Below are 19,102 nucleotides of genomic sequence, written 5' to 3'. Positions count from 1 at the left end.
ATTTACGGAGCATAAGGAAGAAGAGTTAGTGAATAAAAGAGGCTGAGGTATGTTTGAATGTCGGCAAGGAATTTAGAAATGGCAGAGGATGGAAATCAAGGTTTTGAATCAGACCGCTCATCGGTGTCAAATGCAGAGCTCTAATAGGAGAGGTCTGGGAGGACAGTGACTGATTTAGGTATTAGGAAGTCATTTAAGATGCAGGGACGATTCTGGGGAGTGTGTTCTAAATCGAAATCTGGAAGCTGTCTATATACAAGTGAAAATTAAAGACATACAAGAGGGAGAGAACTGAATAATGGGAATAAAGCATATGAGAGGGGAGAAAAACCTGAGAACTGAAAAAGCCACTGGGTTTGGGGAATAGGAAGCCACCAGTGATACCCTTTGAGAGCTGTGGAATGGAATGGCTCATCTTTGAGTTGTACATTTGTGAATTACAAACCCGTGAGTACCTATATAATTTTTGCAAATGGCTGGTTCCCCATGGTGAGCTCAGTCCCTTGGGAACTGAATTATCAAAACTATCTAATGTAACGAAACAAAAGTTAGGCAACGGATAAAAATCAGAAGACGGGTATGCTCAGCTCCAGCAGAGAACCACAAGTCTCATTAGACAGACTCGCCTCAAGAATGCTCAGCTAGATGCTAAATGAAAAAAATTAGACACATGCCTTCCCCACCAAGCATATATTCTGTGCGTGCCCACAACCTCAGAGTTAAAACTTTTTCGTCTAACATGTTCCCTGAGTGACACCACTACCATCGTAACACTGCTCAGGGGAACTGACTATTTCAGCTTAGAGTCTTACACTTTCTTTCCTTTCACAGCCAAGATATTAAATTCATTGTTTAAGGAAAGTTACAGAGGCCCCTGCAAAGTTCTGGCCTTGCTGTCGTTGCGTCTCTGCTTGGTGCAACCAATGTTTTTCATGATATGCATGTGTTTGGGTAATGTATGGGCAGCTGGAGGTCGGTCCCAGGTTGCCTCTGGAGGCTGGTGAGGGAAGGTAAATGACATCAGGCACAGGGCTGCATAACTGATGCATCTGAACAGTTATCATCAAATTCCTTCACGGCCATGCGCACATTGCAAACATACGGGAGGATGGAACTCCCCTAAATGCCCCATGCAGCTTGGTTTAGTCTACTACAATTCATCCTTGCCCTGTTCTTTATTTCTGTTCTTCACCGTGAGCAGTGGGGTTATGCAGCTGTGCTCCAGACAGGGCTCAACAAAGCTTTCTTGCCTTTAACGGCAAGGCAGCTACATCCAGGAAGGAGAGAGAATTCCAACCTTTAGAGCCAAAAGGTGAGGCTGAAGGAATTCCATGTCTTTTAACTTCTGGAACTTGTGATGGGGCCAAGTTACAAACTACAGGCACGATCACACCTACTTGGTTATCCAACTGTGTTCTATTTCACATTCCTAAGTCATCTTAACGGACACCTAAAAGCTTTTCTGCGGGTTGGATGGTGAACATTTGTTGTCTCCTCATCTGGAGACAATAGTTAATTTTCTCACACGAAAAAATGCAGTCTTAAAGTAGGGCGTGGGCAACATAGACAATGATTGCGAGGGTCTCGTCTAAAGTAAAAACAGAACAACTTTACTGAAACCCACAGCAAAAGTTCTGAATTCTAATAGGCTTTGTCCATATGGTTAATATTTGATTCTCTCCATGCTCACTGCTGGTCTCTTATGTAGGTATCACATCTGCTTAAGAGTTAAAACAGGTGTCCTCCCCAGCCATAAACAAGATTTTCAGAGGCGATTCTGGGACCCCTGTGTGGGCTCCATGTAAGAGAAACAGAATGCTGAGCACCATGGAACTCCAGTTCAAAGGCTAGACATATCAAACATAAAGATTTCCAAGGGAGCAAAGACTCTTTAGAGCGTCAATGAGAAAGAGAGTAACAAAGTAGAAAAGGCAAAGGGTTCTATAACGTTCAGTCCATGCTTTATGATTCGCACGACGCGATCTGTCTTCACATGGTGCTGGTTTACATTTGGAGTGTAACTGGCTAAAAATAAACCTCAAAATCCTAGATTGTCTGAAGTAGCAACATAGCCTTCACTTCAAATCACACATCATTTCTGACATAAAAAAGCCGGAGTTGAATCTGTAAGAGGCCTTTTCCTCCAGAAGTGTAGGCTCTGATCCCACAATGTCATCACTCATATTCCAGGCCAGAATTACCCAGAAATCCTTCCAGCACTTTCTATTCGGACTCCTGGACTTTTGGTCCTAAACTCTGATAGCCTGTGAGGTAGACGATATCCACTTCCGAGATCCTGGAACCCATGACTATGTGGGAAAGGGAGATTAAGGTAGTTAATCAGCTGACCTTAAAACAGGGAGACTATTCTGGAGTCTGGGTTAGGCCCAATGTATTTATAAGTGTCCTTAACAGTGGAAGAGGGAGGGTTAGAGATGTGATGATGGAATCAGGGCCAGAGAGATGCTACTTTGCTGGGTTGGAAGATGGAAGAAGAGGGCTGCAAGCTGAGGAATGTGGGTGGCCTCTAGAAGCTGGAAAAGAGACAAAACATTCTCTCTAGAGCTTCCAGAAAGGAAAGCAAATGTCAACGTCCTGCAGATGACGCCTTGATTTTAGTCCACCTATATTGGACTTCGGACCTCTAGAATGGTAAAATAGTACATCTGTGCCATTTTAAACCACTGAGTGTGTAATAATTTGTTATAGCAGCAATGGAAAACGAATACACACTGTCAGGAAGTGGAGACGGTTTCACCTCAGGAATTCCAACTCCAAGACAGAGAGTGCCTGGGTTTCTTTGGCAATAAAACCTATTCATTTACTTTTTCTAGTTAAACTCCAGCATCCAGCCCAGTGCTAATCCTCAGAAAGGATAATATAAACTAGTATAGCACTTTCTAAATTTGTGTGTGTTTGTGTGGAGGGGGGAGGTACAGCTGGCGAAGCTAATCTTACTTTGTTTTCTCCCATTTTTTCCTGCAGAGGAATGTAGCACTATTGTTAGAAGTGCAATCCCTTTCTAGTGGACCTGCATTAATGTGATTTTAAAAATCTTCCTTCTCAGTTTAATCTGCTCTTTTTTCTTCAGAACATCCCTGTGTGCTTTGAATGTTTGGATAATCTTCTGAAATGATCTAAATCTAGAGAATTTTAGCCCCCAAATCATGCAGATTTTTGTCCTACGCCTTCAATACAATTCAGGTAAGATTTGATAATATTTAATACAGTGCAACAATAAACAGTCCTAAATTAGAAGGTGAATAATTAGAGCATTAGGGCTTGGAATAGCTGGTGTAAGAACTTTAATAAATTTTACATGCAATTATATTTGATTTTTGTTTTTGTTTTTTCATTGTTATTTGTATGCTAGCTTTGTTTTAATTGGAGGAAAAAATAGCAAGAGATCCTCTGATGAAGTTAACAGTACTATGGACCAACGACTCTTTTATGCAAAGGTTTTTCAGGATTCCCTGGGAGTAAGGACAAAACTAAACTTCAAACTTAGAGATGAATGAGGATGTGTGAGGCCCTATTTCAATCCGTTTGCCCCAAATAACCAGGAAATCGGATTTCTCTACCAAGAAACAAATAATGAGCCATCAGATGAGATGAGCGGTGGGAACCCCGAAACCTGGTGGCGGGATGTGATTAGATGAGGAGCAGCAGGAAGGATGGTTTGACCCACTGAAATAAGACCAAAAATAGAACAGGAACACTTACCCTCATGTCTCCATTCACAGTTTTCGGCGTGTGATTGAATGCATGTGCGGGATCCTTGTTGTATACTTTGAGGAGGGATCTGTCCTGAATGTTCCTAGAATCAAAAACATCAATAACTATGGCAGAGGAAAGGAGCCTTACTTGGGCCATTTTGTTTGTCTGCCCAGAAGAATCGGGAAAAGACAGCAGCAGACAATCCAGCTATTGTCCACAATCAACCAGACAAAAAGTTCTTTTACCATAGAATAGGCAAAAAATAAATAGGGAAAAGAAGAAAAACGACTTCAGTTTTTCTTTCTTTTCTTTCTTTTTTTTGTTTTGTTTTTCAGGAAAGCATTATTCTTTCTGTGTAGTTCTCTACCCATAGATATCGGATGGCATGAACTTTCTTTCATGATTCTGAGCAAGGAAAGATAACACTTTAAGAAACAATAAAGCTCTAATATCTACAATATGTTCAAAGAGATTTGGTTAATATTTAAATATTTAATTGCTTACTTTACCCGAACACCTGGTTTTCTGCTTATCTCATAATGCACACAAACGAAGAATGCTTTTTTCCCCCCTTCAAACAGTTTCAGCAAGGGAGAAAACATTTATTTGCAGTCCAGAAAAAAAAAAAAAATACCGCAAAGATCAAAACTAGTATCTTTACAGTATCTTTTTTCCCTCCCATAGTGAGTTTTTTTAAAAACACTTTTCTACATACAAGTTGAATTACTGGACGCGCAGGGTATTTAGAAGGAGCAGCAGCAGGTAAATGCTTCCACTTATCTGTCTCTCCTTCTGAACCCAGCATTTAGAGACGGGGAATCAGTCGTACCAGAGCAAAGAACACATCTTGCTCAATGCCTACCTTAAAATTATTTAAGTGCGTATGAATGTCTACGATGTCCTCCTCCCTGCATATTCAGCTTTCATCAGCAGAAGGGCCACCCAAGGCACTTGCAGCCCAGCCCCTGTGCTTCTGTGATTCCTTCCAATGCCGGTGTGGTGTGGTGTGGTGAGCTCAGGGAAATGTGTGCAGGAAGACGCATTCCTTTCCTCCAGGTGCAGCCACACGTTTTGTGGGCTGATCGCAATCACTGGGATTATTGGGCTATGTTTTTGTTTTTAAACGAAGTGGAGGATTCTTGGACTAGTCTTGCTTCCCTCTTTTAAATACCAGTCAGTAATTGCTTTGAAGCAATGACTAGTCCAAGCTTGCACAATTGCTCCAGATTTCAAACAGCTCATTAGAAGTCGACTTAGGGGGGAGTGTGCAGTCCTTGTTATTAGAAAGGACTAGGTTGCTACGAAGGGGGGAGTTCACAGAAGGTAAGAATGTGGGGATTCACTAAAGGAACTCACCCTGTGGCTTGGGGGAAAAGTCACAGTAACGATGTGAGGGAACTGAAAACCATACTTGAACCATGAAAAAAATGTAGTGTGTGATTCTAAAGGTATTTAAAATACATGAGGTGGGTTCATGATTAATTTAGAAACATGTTCGTCCAAGATGAACCAACAGTGAAGGCTCAGATTGCATTTACTATGGCAACATTTACCACAGCATTTCAACCTGAACTCTCTGTAGCATTTCTCTAAGGAAAATATGGGGAACCCAACACAATGATGAAATAGCCAAACATTTAACAAATACACTCTCTCTTCAAGAAATACTGAAAGGTGTGAAATGGAATTTGTCTCTGGGTTTAGATGAAAGCTACTGTCTTCAGTTAAAATCCACATGATACTCTTTTTTGGGGGGAAGGGAAGTTCTATTTAATGGGGATGGTGGGAATTTACTCAACCATTCAAATAAAATATAATTGAGGCATTTTATGCATAAAAGAAATAGAATAATTCTTTGGAAAGGACGTACATGTGATTATCTAACATACACGATACTCACCACCAAATAAAAATATTCTCCACTTAAATTTTTTAGACCCATTTTTATATGTAAATCAAAATACTGAAAAGTAAAATTCTAGACGAATTTGTAAATCAATGACTTCCCACTTAAACATTTTAAATGAGATTTTTTTTTTTTTTTTTAAATCAGGCTATCAGTACATAGTACTGCAGAGTAAGGGTCAATGAGATCATTAGTTTCATAAATATTAAATGAAAAGTGATCAATGTTAAAAGTGATTGTTTCTCTTAAGCACTGTTTTCATCTACACCCAAACTGCATTAAAGAGGCTCATCTTAGTGGGATGTTTGGGGACCTTTTCATCTTTGTCCTCCCTCCCATCTCTATTTGTAACTACCTAAGGACACTACCAAAGAATGCATAACGGAAGTAGTAGTAATCCTTTGAGGCTTGGGCTAGGCTCTAGAATATTGTGACTCATGATAATATATAAATTCTTGCACGGGCTGTGAGACAGTGAAGTGCAATTATTCATAATAACCTCATCAGCCTTGAGCTCCATAATCAAAAGTGGCTTTGCCTACTTTCATGCTTATTTATTGTTACCGTATCCCTCAATTCCTCTAACTGCAAAAGGCAGAAATTCAAGAAGACTTGTAAAATGCCATGTCCATGTAAAAACACCACGTAGGATTATGTTACTGCAAACATATTCTTCAAATACAATGCGATTACTTCATGTTTAAGTTTATGCTTTGCAACTTCACATTTTTTTTTTTTTGGTGACAGTCTGATTAATAATTTATTCCACAAAACAAACATGAATTTTCTGATACCCATGAATATTTTAACATGTTTTTAAAAAGCAGGAAGGTCATGCAACAGATGTAGCACCCACCTTAGCGCATGTGTCAAACTTTGAAAGCCCTAAATTACTCACACACCTTAGCACATGCAGAAATATGTCATTTGTGATCACTGTTAGATATTTATCAGTTTACGTTATGCACTAGTAGCATAATTTTTAAAAAGTGGTTTCCACTAATTCCATAATGAAGAAACAGGCCAGCCTGCTATCTGCATAGGGCAAGGACCAAGAAATCCAAGTTGTGGCCCAGATGAGTTCAGGAGGGAACATTCTGAGGGAATAAAAAATTCTTGACCAAGAATGTGGAGAGTCAGGTTTGGGGTTTGGCTGGTTAATGAACTGGCCGTGTGATCTTGAATAAGTCTGTTAACTTTTATGCATCTGAGTATCCGGTTCCATAAAATGGAAAGGCTGGATTAGTCACTAAACAATTTTTTTAAGTTCTAAAATGTTTAGAGGCTACACTAGCAACTGCTTCTTGGTATTGATTTAAGTCCTATTTCTCAGGCTGTTTGGTTGGAACAGATCAGATAGGGTCTCTTCTGCTCTACACACAATACCACTACGGTCGATAAAGATGCTTTTATTTCCATGCCATCCTCAATAGCAGGAGTCCATTTAGCCTTGCTTTACAGTATATCCTACTGGGGGCCCTGGAGAAAGCCCACTTGGAAAGTCAGATCCTTTGGTAAAAGCCAACTATTAAAGAATCAAATGGAAAGAGAGAATACTTCTCAGCCTCTTTTCTTGTGGACAATAACAGACCACGACTCTTGTTCTACCTTGTTCATGTAAAGAATGACCTAAAAGCCTCTGGCGATAAGGGAAAGAACACTTGAGGAGGAATTAGGCGAGTTCTAGTCGTAAGTAGTGCCTTCAACTCTTATGCTATAGATTGTGTCTCTCCACCCGGGCCTTAGTTTCCACAACTCTTAGATGAACAGTGGACTAAATCATTTCCTATGTTCTTTTCAGATGTAACATGCAAAGATCGATGTGGGAGAAGTCTGTCTTCATCTTTGTAAACCACACCTTGTAAGTGAATTGTAGAAAACCAGACAATGAATTCACACCTGAATGAGATAAGCCGGTCGGTCAGGACAATAGCAATGCTTTCCTCACTGGGACCTAGAGACATTAGGACTCAGTACGAAGTGTCGCAATGCCAAATGCACCATGGTGGACACAGACACATGGCGTTAGCTACTCACCTCACATCATTTAATTCATAATAGACATTTCTGCTTTCATCTTTGATGTAAATGGCGACACTGGGCGACTCCAGCATTTTCATGGTGAGCTGCTGTGGGAAGGCACTTACGAAGAGAGCACGGATGGTGTCCGCGCTTGTGATCTCATTCGGCATCCTGAGCTGCTTGGTTTCATCTCCATACTGGAGATAGAGAACTCCTGCACACAAAATGAACACAGTGATCAAGCACAGACCAAGACTCATAGGACACGCAGCACAAGCAAAGCCACGTCTGTCCTGCCACGTGCAAGGATGTTCAGGACAAGCTTGGAAAGCACATGACAAGAGATGTATGTTTGGAATTTCCAAGGAATGTACTCTCTGCTTATTTTACAAGTACCCGCTTTTATCCTTTGGAGTCCAGACAGGTGTCAAAGAGGCTAATTTTCAACTTTTTTAACAAACCAAAAAGACAAGAAGCTAACCTCTGGTAGCCTAAAGCAAAAGCCAATACTTTACTCCCTTGAAAGGTATATTTAGGAATTTGACCCCATAGGGTGATTTTTTCCCCCATGTCTTTCATTAACTAAAAACACATTAATTATGACCATGTATAAGATATGTAATTTAAGTTTTTATACTCCACTCAGAAACATTTTTTTTATTACTTTCCAGTGTACAAAGCAATGTAATAGTTAGACATTTAAACCTCTCTTAACGTGATAACCCACCCCCGAAGCTACACCCCCTCTGACATCTTATATAGTTACAATACCATCGTCTGTCTTCCCTATGTTGTACTCCACATCCCATGACTATCTGTATCTATATATTTAGTTATAGTTGACATTCAATATTATTTTACTTCAGCTCTTCAGGTGGATAGCACATTGGACACAGTCTATGACGTGATCCGACGTGATCCCATCTGGCACTTTACATGATCTTTACAACACTGTTGATTATATTCCCCATACTGTATTAACTACCAATTTGTCTCTCTTAATGCCTTCACCTTTTTCCCCCGACCCCAACCCCATTCCCATCTATCACCCTGATAGATCTAGTACCTATCTGGTACCGTACCTAGTTATTACAAAATTGTTGACCATATTCCTTACGCTATAACCTACACCACCATGACTACTGTATAACACCCAATTTGTACTTCTTAATCCCTTTCCCTTTCACACATCCTTAACCACATTCCCATCTTAAAGAAGTCCCTCTAAGAATCCTTGTAATACTGGCTTGGTGGTGATGAACTCCTTCAGCTTTTTCTTGTCTGGAAAGCTCCTTATCTGTCCTTCAATTCTAAATGACAGCCTTGCTGTGTAGACCAATCTTGGTTGCATGTAGTTGCTTTTCATCATTTGGAATATTTCCTGCCAATCCCTTCTGGCCTGCAAAGTTTCTGTTGAGAAATCAGCTGCCGGTCTTATGCAGGCTCCCTTGTAGGTCACTAACTGCTTTTCTCTTGCTGCTTTTAAGATTCTCTCTTTGTCTTTAACCTTTGGCATTTTAGTTGTGATGTGTCTTAGTGTTGGCCTCTCTGGCTTTATCTTGTTTGGGACTTGCTGTGCTTCCTGGGCTTGTGTGTCCATTTCCTTCACCAGGTTAGGGAAATTTTCTGTCATTATTTCTTCAAAAAGGTTTTAAATTCCTTGCTGTCTCTCTTCTCCTTCTGGTACCCCTATTATAATATGAATGTCAGTAGGCTTGATGTTGTCCCGGAGGCCCCTTAAATTCTCCTCGATTTTTTTGGATTATTTTTTCTTTTTGCTGTTTTGGTTGGGTGTTTTCTGCTACCTTATCTTCTACATTGCTGGTTGGATCCTCTGCTTCATCTAATCCACTGTTGATTCCCTGTAACATATTCCTTTTCATTATTGTACCCTTTATTTCTGACTGGCTCTTTTTTATGGTTTCCATCTCCATTTTTATGAGATCACTGAGCATTCTTATAACTAGTGTTTGGAACTCTGTGTCTGATAGATTGCTTATCTCTGTTTCGCTTAATTCTTTTTCTGGAGCTTTGTTCTGTTCTTTCATTTGGGACCTGTTTCTTTGTTTCCCCATTTTGGCTGCCTCCATGTGTTTGTTTCTATGTATTAGGTAGGGCTGCTATATCTTCCGGTCTTAGTAGAGTGGCCTTATGTAGTAGGCGTGCTGTGGGGCTCAGTAGCACAGTCTTTCTGGTCACCTGAGCCATGTGCTCCAGGTGCATCCTTTGTGTGGGCTGTGTGTGCCCTCCTCTTGTAGTTGAGCCTTGGTTGATAACTGCACATCAATGGGAGGGACTGACCCTTGGGCTCACTCGTTGTAAGGCCTGGCCTTGACTACAGTGGAAGGGTTGTTGTGCAGGGGCTCATCCTACAGAGCAGGATCTGCCTCAGCAGGGATCTGCCTGCCCAACCGGCCCCTTGGGTTTGTCGTACTTGGAGACTGCTAGGTGATGCTCCAGCTCGTTTGAAGCAGGCTTCTGGGGCACCAGCCCCAGGACCACCTTGGAGAGAGCCGGCTTAGGTCTACTTCAGCCACAGCACGTGCCACACCCAGAGCCACCTAGCAGGAGCCAGAAAGAAATCCGCAGACGTCTGCCGCCCGAGCTGTGCGTGTAAGCGCCTTGAGAGGCCAAGCTGCAAACCATGGCTGGCTGCCACTAGTGCCAGATTAGGGCTGTTCAGCCAGAGGAACAGGATATGCTCAAGCCAGATGCTGCTTGCCTGGGTTCCATGAACCTTTGAGAGTCTAGGAAGGTCTGTAGCTTGAGCCAAGGCAGGTGGTCTGCATGGAAAAGCCCTGGAAGTGGCCTGGGTGTGCTCAAAAGTTGGGCGGGGCCAGGTCTTAAATCACCAGCGTGGGGCGAACTAACTGTGGCGACTCAGAAATGGCCACCACCCGTGTTCACATGTGGGGAAAAGGGAGGGCTCAACAAAGAAACAATGGCCTCTGCCAGGTCCTCTGTCCAGGAGAAAGCTGCCTCTCCAGCCCTCGTCCCAAGTCAGACAATCCAATTCCCCACCATTTGTCCCTGCCACGTTTCCAGATGCTGCCCCAGCGCTGGAGCTCAAAGTGAGTGATTCCACTGGTGGGTAAGTCTGCGCTTTAAGGGGACTGACTTACAGTTGCTTTAAGGGGCGCGCCCGTGAGTGCAGCCGCACTGTCTCACTCAGTCACAATCTCCGCTGTTGTTCACAACCAAAAATTGTAGGGACTTCCTCTCCCCGGCACCGGAAACCTGGGCTGGGGTGGGGCTGGTATCTCTTGCTCGTTTAGGGGATGGGGAGGGAACCCCACAGCTGAAATAGCCCTCCCGATCTTTAATGGTCACACACGAGTGTGGGATCAGCCCGTTCCGCGTCTCTGACCCTCCTTTAAGTCTGGAGGTGGCTTCTTCTGCAAGTCCTTAGTTGAAAGGCTTCAGTTCAGCATGATTTTAGGTGATTCTCAATAATGGTTGTTTTGTAGATTAGTCGGAATTTTGATGTGGTTGTGAGAGAAGGTAAATACAGCATCTACCTACTGCACCATCTTGGTTGTCACCCACTCAGAAACATTGTAAGTGGTGATGCTACATCATTGCTGTGGTCTAATACATATTTATTGAATATTTATATCACATGAACCTACCTACAAGAAAAGAGCCTGGCACCCCAATGTCTCAGAAAGAATTACAAGTCCGCTACACAAATAAAAACACAAGTACAGAATCATAGAATTTCAGAGTTCCAGCAGGTACCTGGCTCCCAGTGAGCCATGCCTCCCAGTATTCACGTCCCTGTGGACTGTCGTTTCTTCCCAGATTGAGTCTGGGCTTTGTCATGTGAATTGCTTGGGCCAATGGGACATTAGCAGGTGCAATGCAAAATGGAAGCTTGGTAAGTGCTTGCACACTAGAGCGTGTCCTGTTGATGAGTGTGGTCTTGGATTCTCCTTCACAGAACCAAGTTTCTGAGGAGTGCAACCAAACAAAATGGGGAGGCCACGTGGAAAATAACGGGAGCCCTGACTGATGCCCCCTACTAAGCACCCATTCCACATCCAGGACTACTTGCCAATAATGAGTGTGACCCATCTTGGTAAGGCTATGCCCAGCCCCAGATGAACTGCCGCCCCAGCTGATGTCACATGGAACAGAGCTGCCCCCTCCATGCCCTTCCCAAACTGCAGAATCATAAGCAAATAAATAATTGTCGTTGTTTTAAGTCACTATGTTTAGGGTCATTTGTTATTCAGAAATAAATAGCTAAAACAGGGTACTGGAGATCCTGACATTTAATTTGAATCCTGTTTCTTGTGAGAATCTACTGAGGAAGGATTACTACCACTAGAGTAATCTTTCGCAGGAGAGACTTAAAAGAGAATACAATACGACTTCTGGTTAAATATGGCAGTGTGTGTAGCAAATTTATCTCTAACTTCTCCTGAAATTCCAATAAAATGACAACGAGGAATAAAAAAAGCATAAATTAAAGAATTAAAGGAATGAAAGAGGAAACAATAGCAGACAAGAGAAAGCTGACACCTACGTCTTCCAGGAGACAACTCCACATAAAACATACAGAGCCAGGGAAGTGCAGGAAATGAGGCACTAGGCCCTTTGAAGGCAGGAATGTGGAGTGAGTGAAAAACATGAGGCCTGACTGAACTTTCTTTCTTTCTTTTTTTTTAGTGGCATAGCAACCTGCCCACATCTCCCTTCCTATTCCACTCAGCCAAGCGACTCCCCGTATCCACAGAAGAAGACTGAAGAGGTTGAACCAACACACTAGATTCTGCTTACCCAGCCCTGGTGGCAAGGGGCTGATATCTCAGTCAGGAAACTGGAGGAAGCCCTCTAGGAAAGCTGACTGGCCTATGAGAAGAAACCAACCGATTTTTGAGGGTAACTGATTGGTCACCCCGTTGTTAAGCCGCCTGGCCCATCTATAAAAGCTTCCTGTTAGTACATCTGTGCCCCGCTTACATATTAGCAGACTACCCAGGGTTAACAGACATTTCATAAAAGCCTATAACGTGAAACAAAAGACCAAAATAAACCGACAACAGAACCTCAGAAGACATGAGACAACCCAAGAAAAGGGGAATATTTGGAGAGCAAGAGTGAGCTTTGGGAACCATGAAAGCAGAAATTAAAAATTCAGTGAAGAATACAAAGTTGATAAAATCTTAGAAAGTGGAGTAAAAAGACGAAGGCATGGGAAGAGGGTGAAAACCAGTAAGAAAAACAGAATTACTTCAGAGCATCCGGATACCTAACAATGGAGATTTGGGTAAAAAGAGATTAGGAAAAACAGAGAAGTTTTACAAAAAGTATTATAAAAAAGTTTTCTCCCCGAAAACTGAAGGATATGATTGGAGATTGAAAATGTTCATGAAATGCTCAACACACTCAGGCTTGTCACTGAAACATTCCAGATGGCAAGGGAAACAGAGGTTCCTACGAGCTCCAAGAGGTTGGGGAGGAAAGTCACAAAGGAAGGGTCAGGAGTCAGAAAGGCATTAGCTTTCTCAACAGCAACCCAGAAACCAAAGACAATGGAGAAACAGCCTCAAAAATCTGGGAGAAACTCCTTTCAATCTAGGTTTATATCCATCCAAACCATCAATCAGGTGTTTGTTAAAGTCCGTTTCTAAGCAAGGCCTTTCCTGACTGCCTTATCCATTATTTTAGTCCCCATTCTCCCTCATATTTCATACTCCCATCCTTGCTTCATTTCTGTTCCTCAACATTTTTCACTATATGCTATAATTTCATATTTGAATTATTGTTATTGTTTACCGTCAGTCTCTCTCTCTAAAATGTAAGCTTCATGAAGTCAGGGATTTTTTAAAACATTTTTGTTGTTGTTCATCTTAGCACCTGTGATATGACCTGTTACATACTAGTAGGTTCTCAATAAATATTAGTTGAATGAATGATTTTATTCGTCATCCAAAAGGAATATTCTTTTGGGGTTTAGCTGAACTATAAGAGCTTTTGCTACATGGTATAAATAGCCTCGTACTCTTGTTCCTGCTTTATATACACATTAGAACTACATTCTGGAGGGCTGTTTCCTTGATTGGAGTAGTCCTTTTGCATTGAGCATAAGCAGCTCACGTTCCCCTCTCCGTCCACCAGAGTTTTGATCCTCAGCTTCCTCATAGAGCTCGTTTTCCAGAATACCCATGCCATTACACTTTGTTCAGTGTACGGAAAAAAGCTTTCCAGCCTGTCTGATTCCAGCTCATGCAATGTTTTTTGTCCCAAACAGGAGATGTGGCGACTGTCTCATGTGATTCCTAATGCCATATCAAAAGGCCAAAACCACTCTTGAGGTCTGAGTCCCAGCCATGCCTAGGCGAGGCCGCTGCCGAAGGACCACTTACGGGCTCACTACAGTCAAATACCAGATCCTCACTCCACCAAAGAGCCTGGTTTTCATTCCCACATCTGCATTCTGTACGTGTGTGTGCTTGAAATAGAATTTGTAGGCTCTGAGTGGGAAAAAAAAAAATCAGGCCTAAACTAAGGTTACCTCAGGGTCTGGCTGGTGCAGCTGCCAGCTGGGTACACAAGTCCAGTTACAGATCATGAAAATCCGGAAAAGATGGGAAAAATGCTTTTACAAACAGCGAATAGTCTTTTTACACTTGATTCAGTTTGCTTTCTCAATTCAGGAAAGGTATTTTGAAATGCTTAAACTCAGAAGGAATTCTCTTAATGTACGATGGCGTTTTATTGGCACAGTGATGGAATATTCTGGCATACTTCCCTACCTCTGAGTTCGTGCTGGCTGCTCCAGATTCACAGAGGAAGTCTGTAGGGCTTTGGATCATAAACTCCCTTTTTATTAAGAAGGGAAGAGGACAGGGAAATGCATTTGTATGATGTCTGCTATGTGTCAGAAACAGCATGCACGTACAGCAGGTCCTCATAATGGCATTTCCTTATAATATTGATGAGATACCCTGGGAACTTCACTCTTGTTTATATCAATTAGCCCACATAAAATTGGTTTCATTATATGTCATTTCACTTAAAGTTGCAGAACCTATGAACGACGCTAAGTGAGGATTTACTGTATTTCACTGAATCAGCACAGCATCTCTTGCCAGGTCAGTATTATGGCCCCATTTCACAGATAGGGAAAAGGAAGCTCAGAAGGTCCCCCGTAACTTACCTACAGTTACAGCTACTAAATGGCTTAACTAAGTTGTAGATCCCTTCCATCCATCCACAGAACCCACTGTAAACAATAATATAAACTTTAAAATGGAGCCAGAGCTACCAGGCCAGAGGAACTGCCTCACACGTCTTATACCTCCCACCTTGGAATGTTAAAAACAAGGTGAAATAACCTTTGGACTGGACCTAGGGCCACATTGTGTCCCAAAGAACTGTTTGCAAAGATAACGAGAAAGCAGTTATTATGACTACGGACGGGACTGATGACTACTGGACTGATGACTACTGGACTGATGACTACTGGACTGAAAATTAAAAACATTGTTCAGGATTAACATCACTATGTTGTTATCTGCACTGATGCAAATGCCTTCCTTCTATAGATGTCATCGTTTCCCTTCCCTTTCTCATAAATACCCGTTGCTTTTGTCTCCTAATTGGAACACTATTTGGGCTTCTGCCTGAATTAATGATTCCAGAATAGCTATTCTTTTTGATCTCAAATAAATGCATGTTTGCTTTTCACTTGAGAAGCCTTTTTATTTTTAGGTTAGCACCATGGGTCTCTCCCTTGAAGCATGCGGCTCTGAATTTCTGTATTTAGCCACATCCATCTCCTCCAACCTTACTCTCAGGATGATCTTAGCTGTCTTCACACTTTAGCCTGACAATCTGCTTGAAGATGTTGAGTCATGATGGGGGCAACTCAGAAAAAAGATCCTGTCTTCAAGTCAACTGAAACAAACGCTGACACATGGTTGGAAACCATCCACATGCTGGGAGGAGTGGGGAATGCACAGAGCTCTGAAAGCAAAAGTGTTAAAATGAACCTCACAACACTTGGACCCCTCCGAGACCCTCAACACTCAAGGGTTCTTCCATCTCAATGGTTCTGCAGAGGCAATGAGCATTTTTCACCAAGAATTCTTGGTCACAATTTTGCAAAAATCAAAGTACACTTGGCAGGTCACACTTGTGTTACACAGCCTCATAATTTTTGAATCTCAGAATCAGTTCCAAAATGTGGGACATCTTCTAAAACATTCTTTATCTTAATATGGCATGCAAGGATTTTCACAGTGTGACCTTGCTGTGGACTGCATATTTTTTGTTTCTCCAAAATGTTAAAACCTGAATCCCCAATGTGATGGCATTTGGAGATGGGTCCCTAAGAGGTAATTAGGTAATCAGAGTGGAGCTCTGTGATGGAATTAGTGCACTTATGAGAAGAGACACAGAGAGCTCTCTCTGTCTCTGTCTCTCTCTTCCTGCCATGTGGGATACAACCAGAAGGCAGTCATCTGCAAACCCAGGAAGTGGGCTCTCCCCAGACACCAGATCTCCCATCACCTTGATGTTAAATTTCCCAGCCTCTGGAACTGTGAGAAATATGTTGTTTAAGACACCCAATCTATGGTTATTGTTACAGCAGTGTGAACGGACTAATACAGACCTCAAGCTGTTGTATCTGCCTTTATTATCCCACATGCCTCACTCCTAGGACACCGTAGTTGTACTGGACCTCTTGCTGCTCTGTGAACTTACCACGCACAGCCATGCTCCACACGTGCTACTGGCTCAGTGAATTTCCCACCATTTCTTTGCTTGGCACCCACATTACCTCCTCTGAGAGATCTTCCCCAACCACTCCTCCATCACTTTTCTATTAAGATCTGAGGAATTAGTTTTTCTCACATATGTGCTTACATTGTGTTTTACTGAAACTGCAAGCATGGCTTTTAACTCTGCGTTATGATCAGTTGTATTCATCAGATGGTAATACATAGCAGAGTGTTAGGTACATATCTTTCTGTTGAAATGAATTCAATTCTCCCTGTAATGCAGCCAAGTTAATATGATATATGCTTGCATTCTACAATTTCCCCTAAATGGCATTTTCCATAGGCAGATGATGGTGACAAGTTCAAATGACCTAAATTCCTCAGTTTCTCCAAATCCAATGTAAGATTATGCAAATTAATATTTGCATTACAACTATGGCAAAAGGTTAATGCCTTGAAAATACAAAGAGCTCTTACAGTACTTTCTGATGAAAACAGTTTTCAAATTAATAAGAAAAACATAAATATTAAAATAATAAGATAGCTTTTTACACCTACGAAACTGGCAAATGGTTTTACAATAAAATATACGGTGCTGACAAGGGTTGGGAGAATGACTTCTCTCACATACCATTGTTGGAAAAGTAAATTGATAACACGTCTCCAAAGGACTATTTGTCAATATGTGTCAAAAATTCCCAAAACATACATATGGTTTGAGCCAGTAATTCTACTTCTACGCATTTTGCACAAAGATGTACTTACTAGGATGTTCAATAACGCATCATATATATATATAAGGATAATGTGGGGGGGCAAAGGGGGAATTCAACATTAGGGGATTCATTTAATCCCCTAATGAATAAACCTATTCATTGGAACACTACACTGTTTTTAAAAGGAATTCTAAAAGAATATGGCAAGGAGAAAAAAAAAATCTATATTTTGTTAAATGACAAAGTATGTTATAAAAGAGAAAGGGACTAGATTTCTTTTAAAAACTAATCATCTTGATGGCAGTGATGGATCTAGGATTTGTGGGGCCTGAAGCTTATATAGTTTTAAGGGACCCCTTTAAAAATCAGAACACAAAGTTAGAAAATTAAAATTCATTATGAAAGTTACTTTGTTTGTAGGAGTCTGAACCTTGGTTGTAACTAGTGAAATGATAATACCATTCAAGTGAGCATCCCAAAGCATTTCCCTAAAAAAAAAAGAAAAAAAGAAAAAAAAAATGCCTTCAAGAATCTGTTGATGACGTCTGGAATTCAAGCTGTGTTGAAGACGTGAATGTCAAAGATGCTGATTTCTGGTGCTGTGATCCTATTCCTCCCAATGTGTCCTGCTGCCCTTTTATGTGGATAGGATAATTAGAACTTGTCTATGAAGAAGCTATACTGCAAAGTCACTTTAGAACTTGCAGCAACATCCAGTCAATAATTTAGTCTTAAAGGTTCTCTACAATTAAGGCAGAAATATAAGACAATACTGGGAGAAACACTATAACTAATTGTGGGTATACTACACCCACAACTGATTTCTTGTTACACTTAAGGTGAACTTAAGCATTGCAATATGAACTCATTTTATAAGGCTGAATACTAGAAAATTAGAAAAAGGACGGACTTCCAATTTAAATGCAAAACCCTAAATAAAGCATTAGTAAAGCAAATCCAGCAATGTATGAAACAATACATCATCGACAAGAGTTTCTCAGGAATGCAAGAATGATTTAACACTTGAAAGTCTAGTCCCAATACCTTCTGTTAATAATAATAGAAACTATTAGGTTGGTGCAAAACTAATTGTGGTTTTTGCAATTATTTTTAACCTTTTAAACCGCAGTTACTTTTGCACTAACCTAATATACAATAATCTTGAGAATATCCGAAAAATGTCATGAAAAACCCAAAACACATTCATAATTTAAAAAAACCCAACAACTTAATTAAAGAGAACTTTCTGAACTTAATGAAAGGAATCCATCAAAACTCTCAAATAAGCATAATGCTTAATGATAAAACATTAGAAGCATTCTCCTTCAACTCGGAATGTTTGCTGTCAATTGCCTCTGAAGTCCCGGTTAGCACAGTTAATACAAGAAGAAAAAAAGGCATATGTATTAGGAGAATCAAAACAGTGATTATTCTCTGATGACATAACAGAGAACCCAAGGAAACCTACAGTCCCACTATTAGAACTAATAAGGATTCAATATGACTAAAGGACATAAAATCAATATATAGAATCAACAGTAACCCCAAATAGTAGAAAAATTAGAGAATATCGTTTAATAAAAGTGTACCACTTATAACAACAATATGGCAACTTTGAAGAACAACAGTAAGAGGGAGTACTTGCGATCCCAAATACCAACACTATTAAAACAGTGTGGGTTTGGCAAAGGGATAGAACAAATAGGACCATGGAACAAAATAGAGAGCCTAGAAAAAACACGGGTTTTATGAAAGCTTGATATATGACAGAAGTGGTGGGACAAATCCTTAGAGAAATGACTACTCAATAAACAGTGTCAGGGAAATTCATTCTCCATATGGAAAAAGTAAACTATATATATACTCGTATATTCTTTCCTTACACCATAAGTAAAATAAATTCCTGATGGGCTAAAGATCTATATGGGAGTTGCAAAACTATGAAACTTAAAAAAAAAAGCAAAACAAAACACGGTGTTGTCTCCTAGCATGTTCGGACAGGTAAATGC

The 19,102-nt window shown here is 40.9% G+C and overlaps 1 protein-coding gene across 15 annotated transcripts in view; it reads right to left on the bottom strand.

The window, feature by feature from the left end:
- The window catches only part of KIAA1217 (KIAA1217 ortholog), a 292,991-nt gene that overhangs the window by 97,599 nt on the left and 176,290 nt on the right, over positions 1-19,102 (bottom strand). For all 15 annotated transcript variants that reach the window (XM_033100561.1, XM_033100558.1, XM_033100543.1 and 12 more), the window contains 2 exons: positions 7,661-7,859; positions 3,724-3,817 (listed from right to left, as the gene is read on the bottom strand). In XM_033100561.1, coding sequence (XP_032956452.1) covers positions 3,724-3,817; positions 7,661-7,859 — 293 coding nt within the window. The remainder of the gene's footprint in view (positions 1-3,723; positions 3,818-7,660; positions 7,860-19,102) is intronic.

This window comes from Rhinolophus ferrumequinum (assembly GCF_004115265.2).
Source record: "Rhinolophus ferrumequinum isolate MPI-CBG mRhiFer1 chromosome 5 unlocalized genomic scaffold, mRhiFer1_v1.p scaffold_110_arrow_ctg1, whole genome shotgun sequence".
Lineage (NCBI taxonomy): Eukaryota > Metazoa > Chordata > Mammalia > Chiroptera > Rhinolophidae > Rhinolophus > Rhinolophus ferrumequinum.
This window is presented reverse-complemented; position numbering and strand designations above follow the sequence as displayed.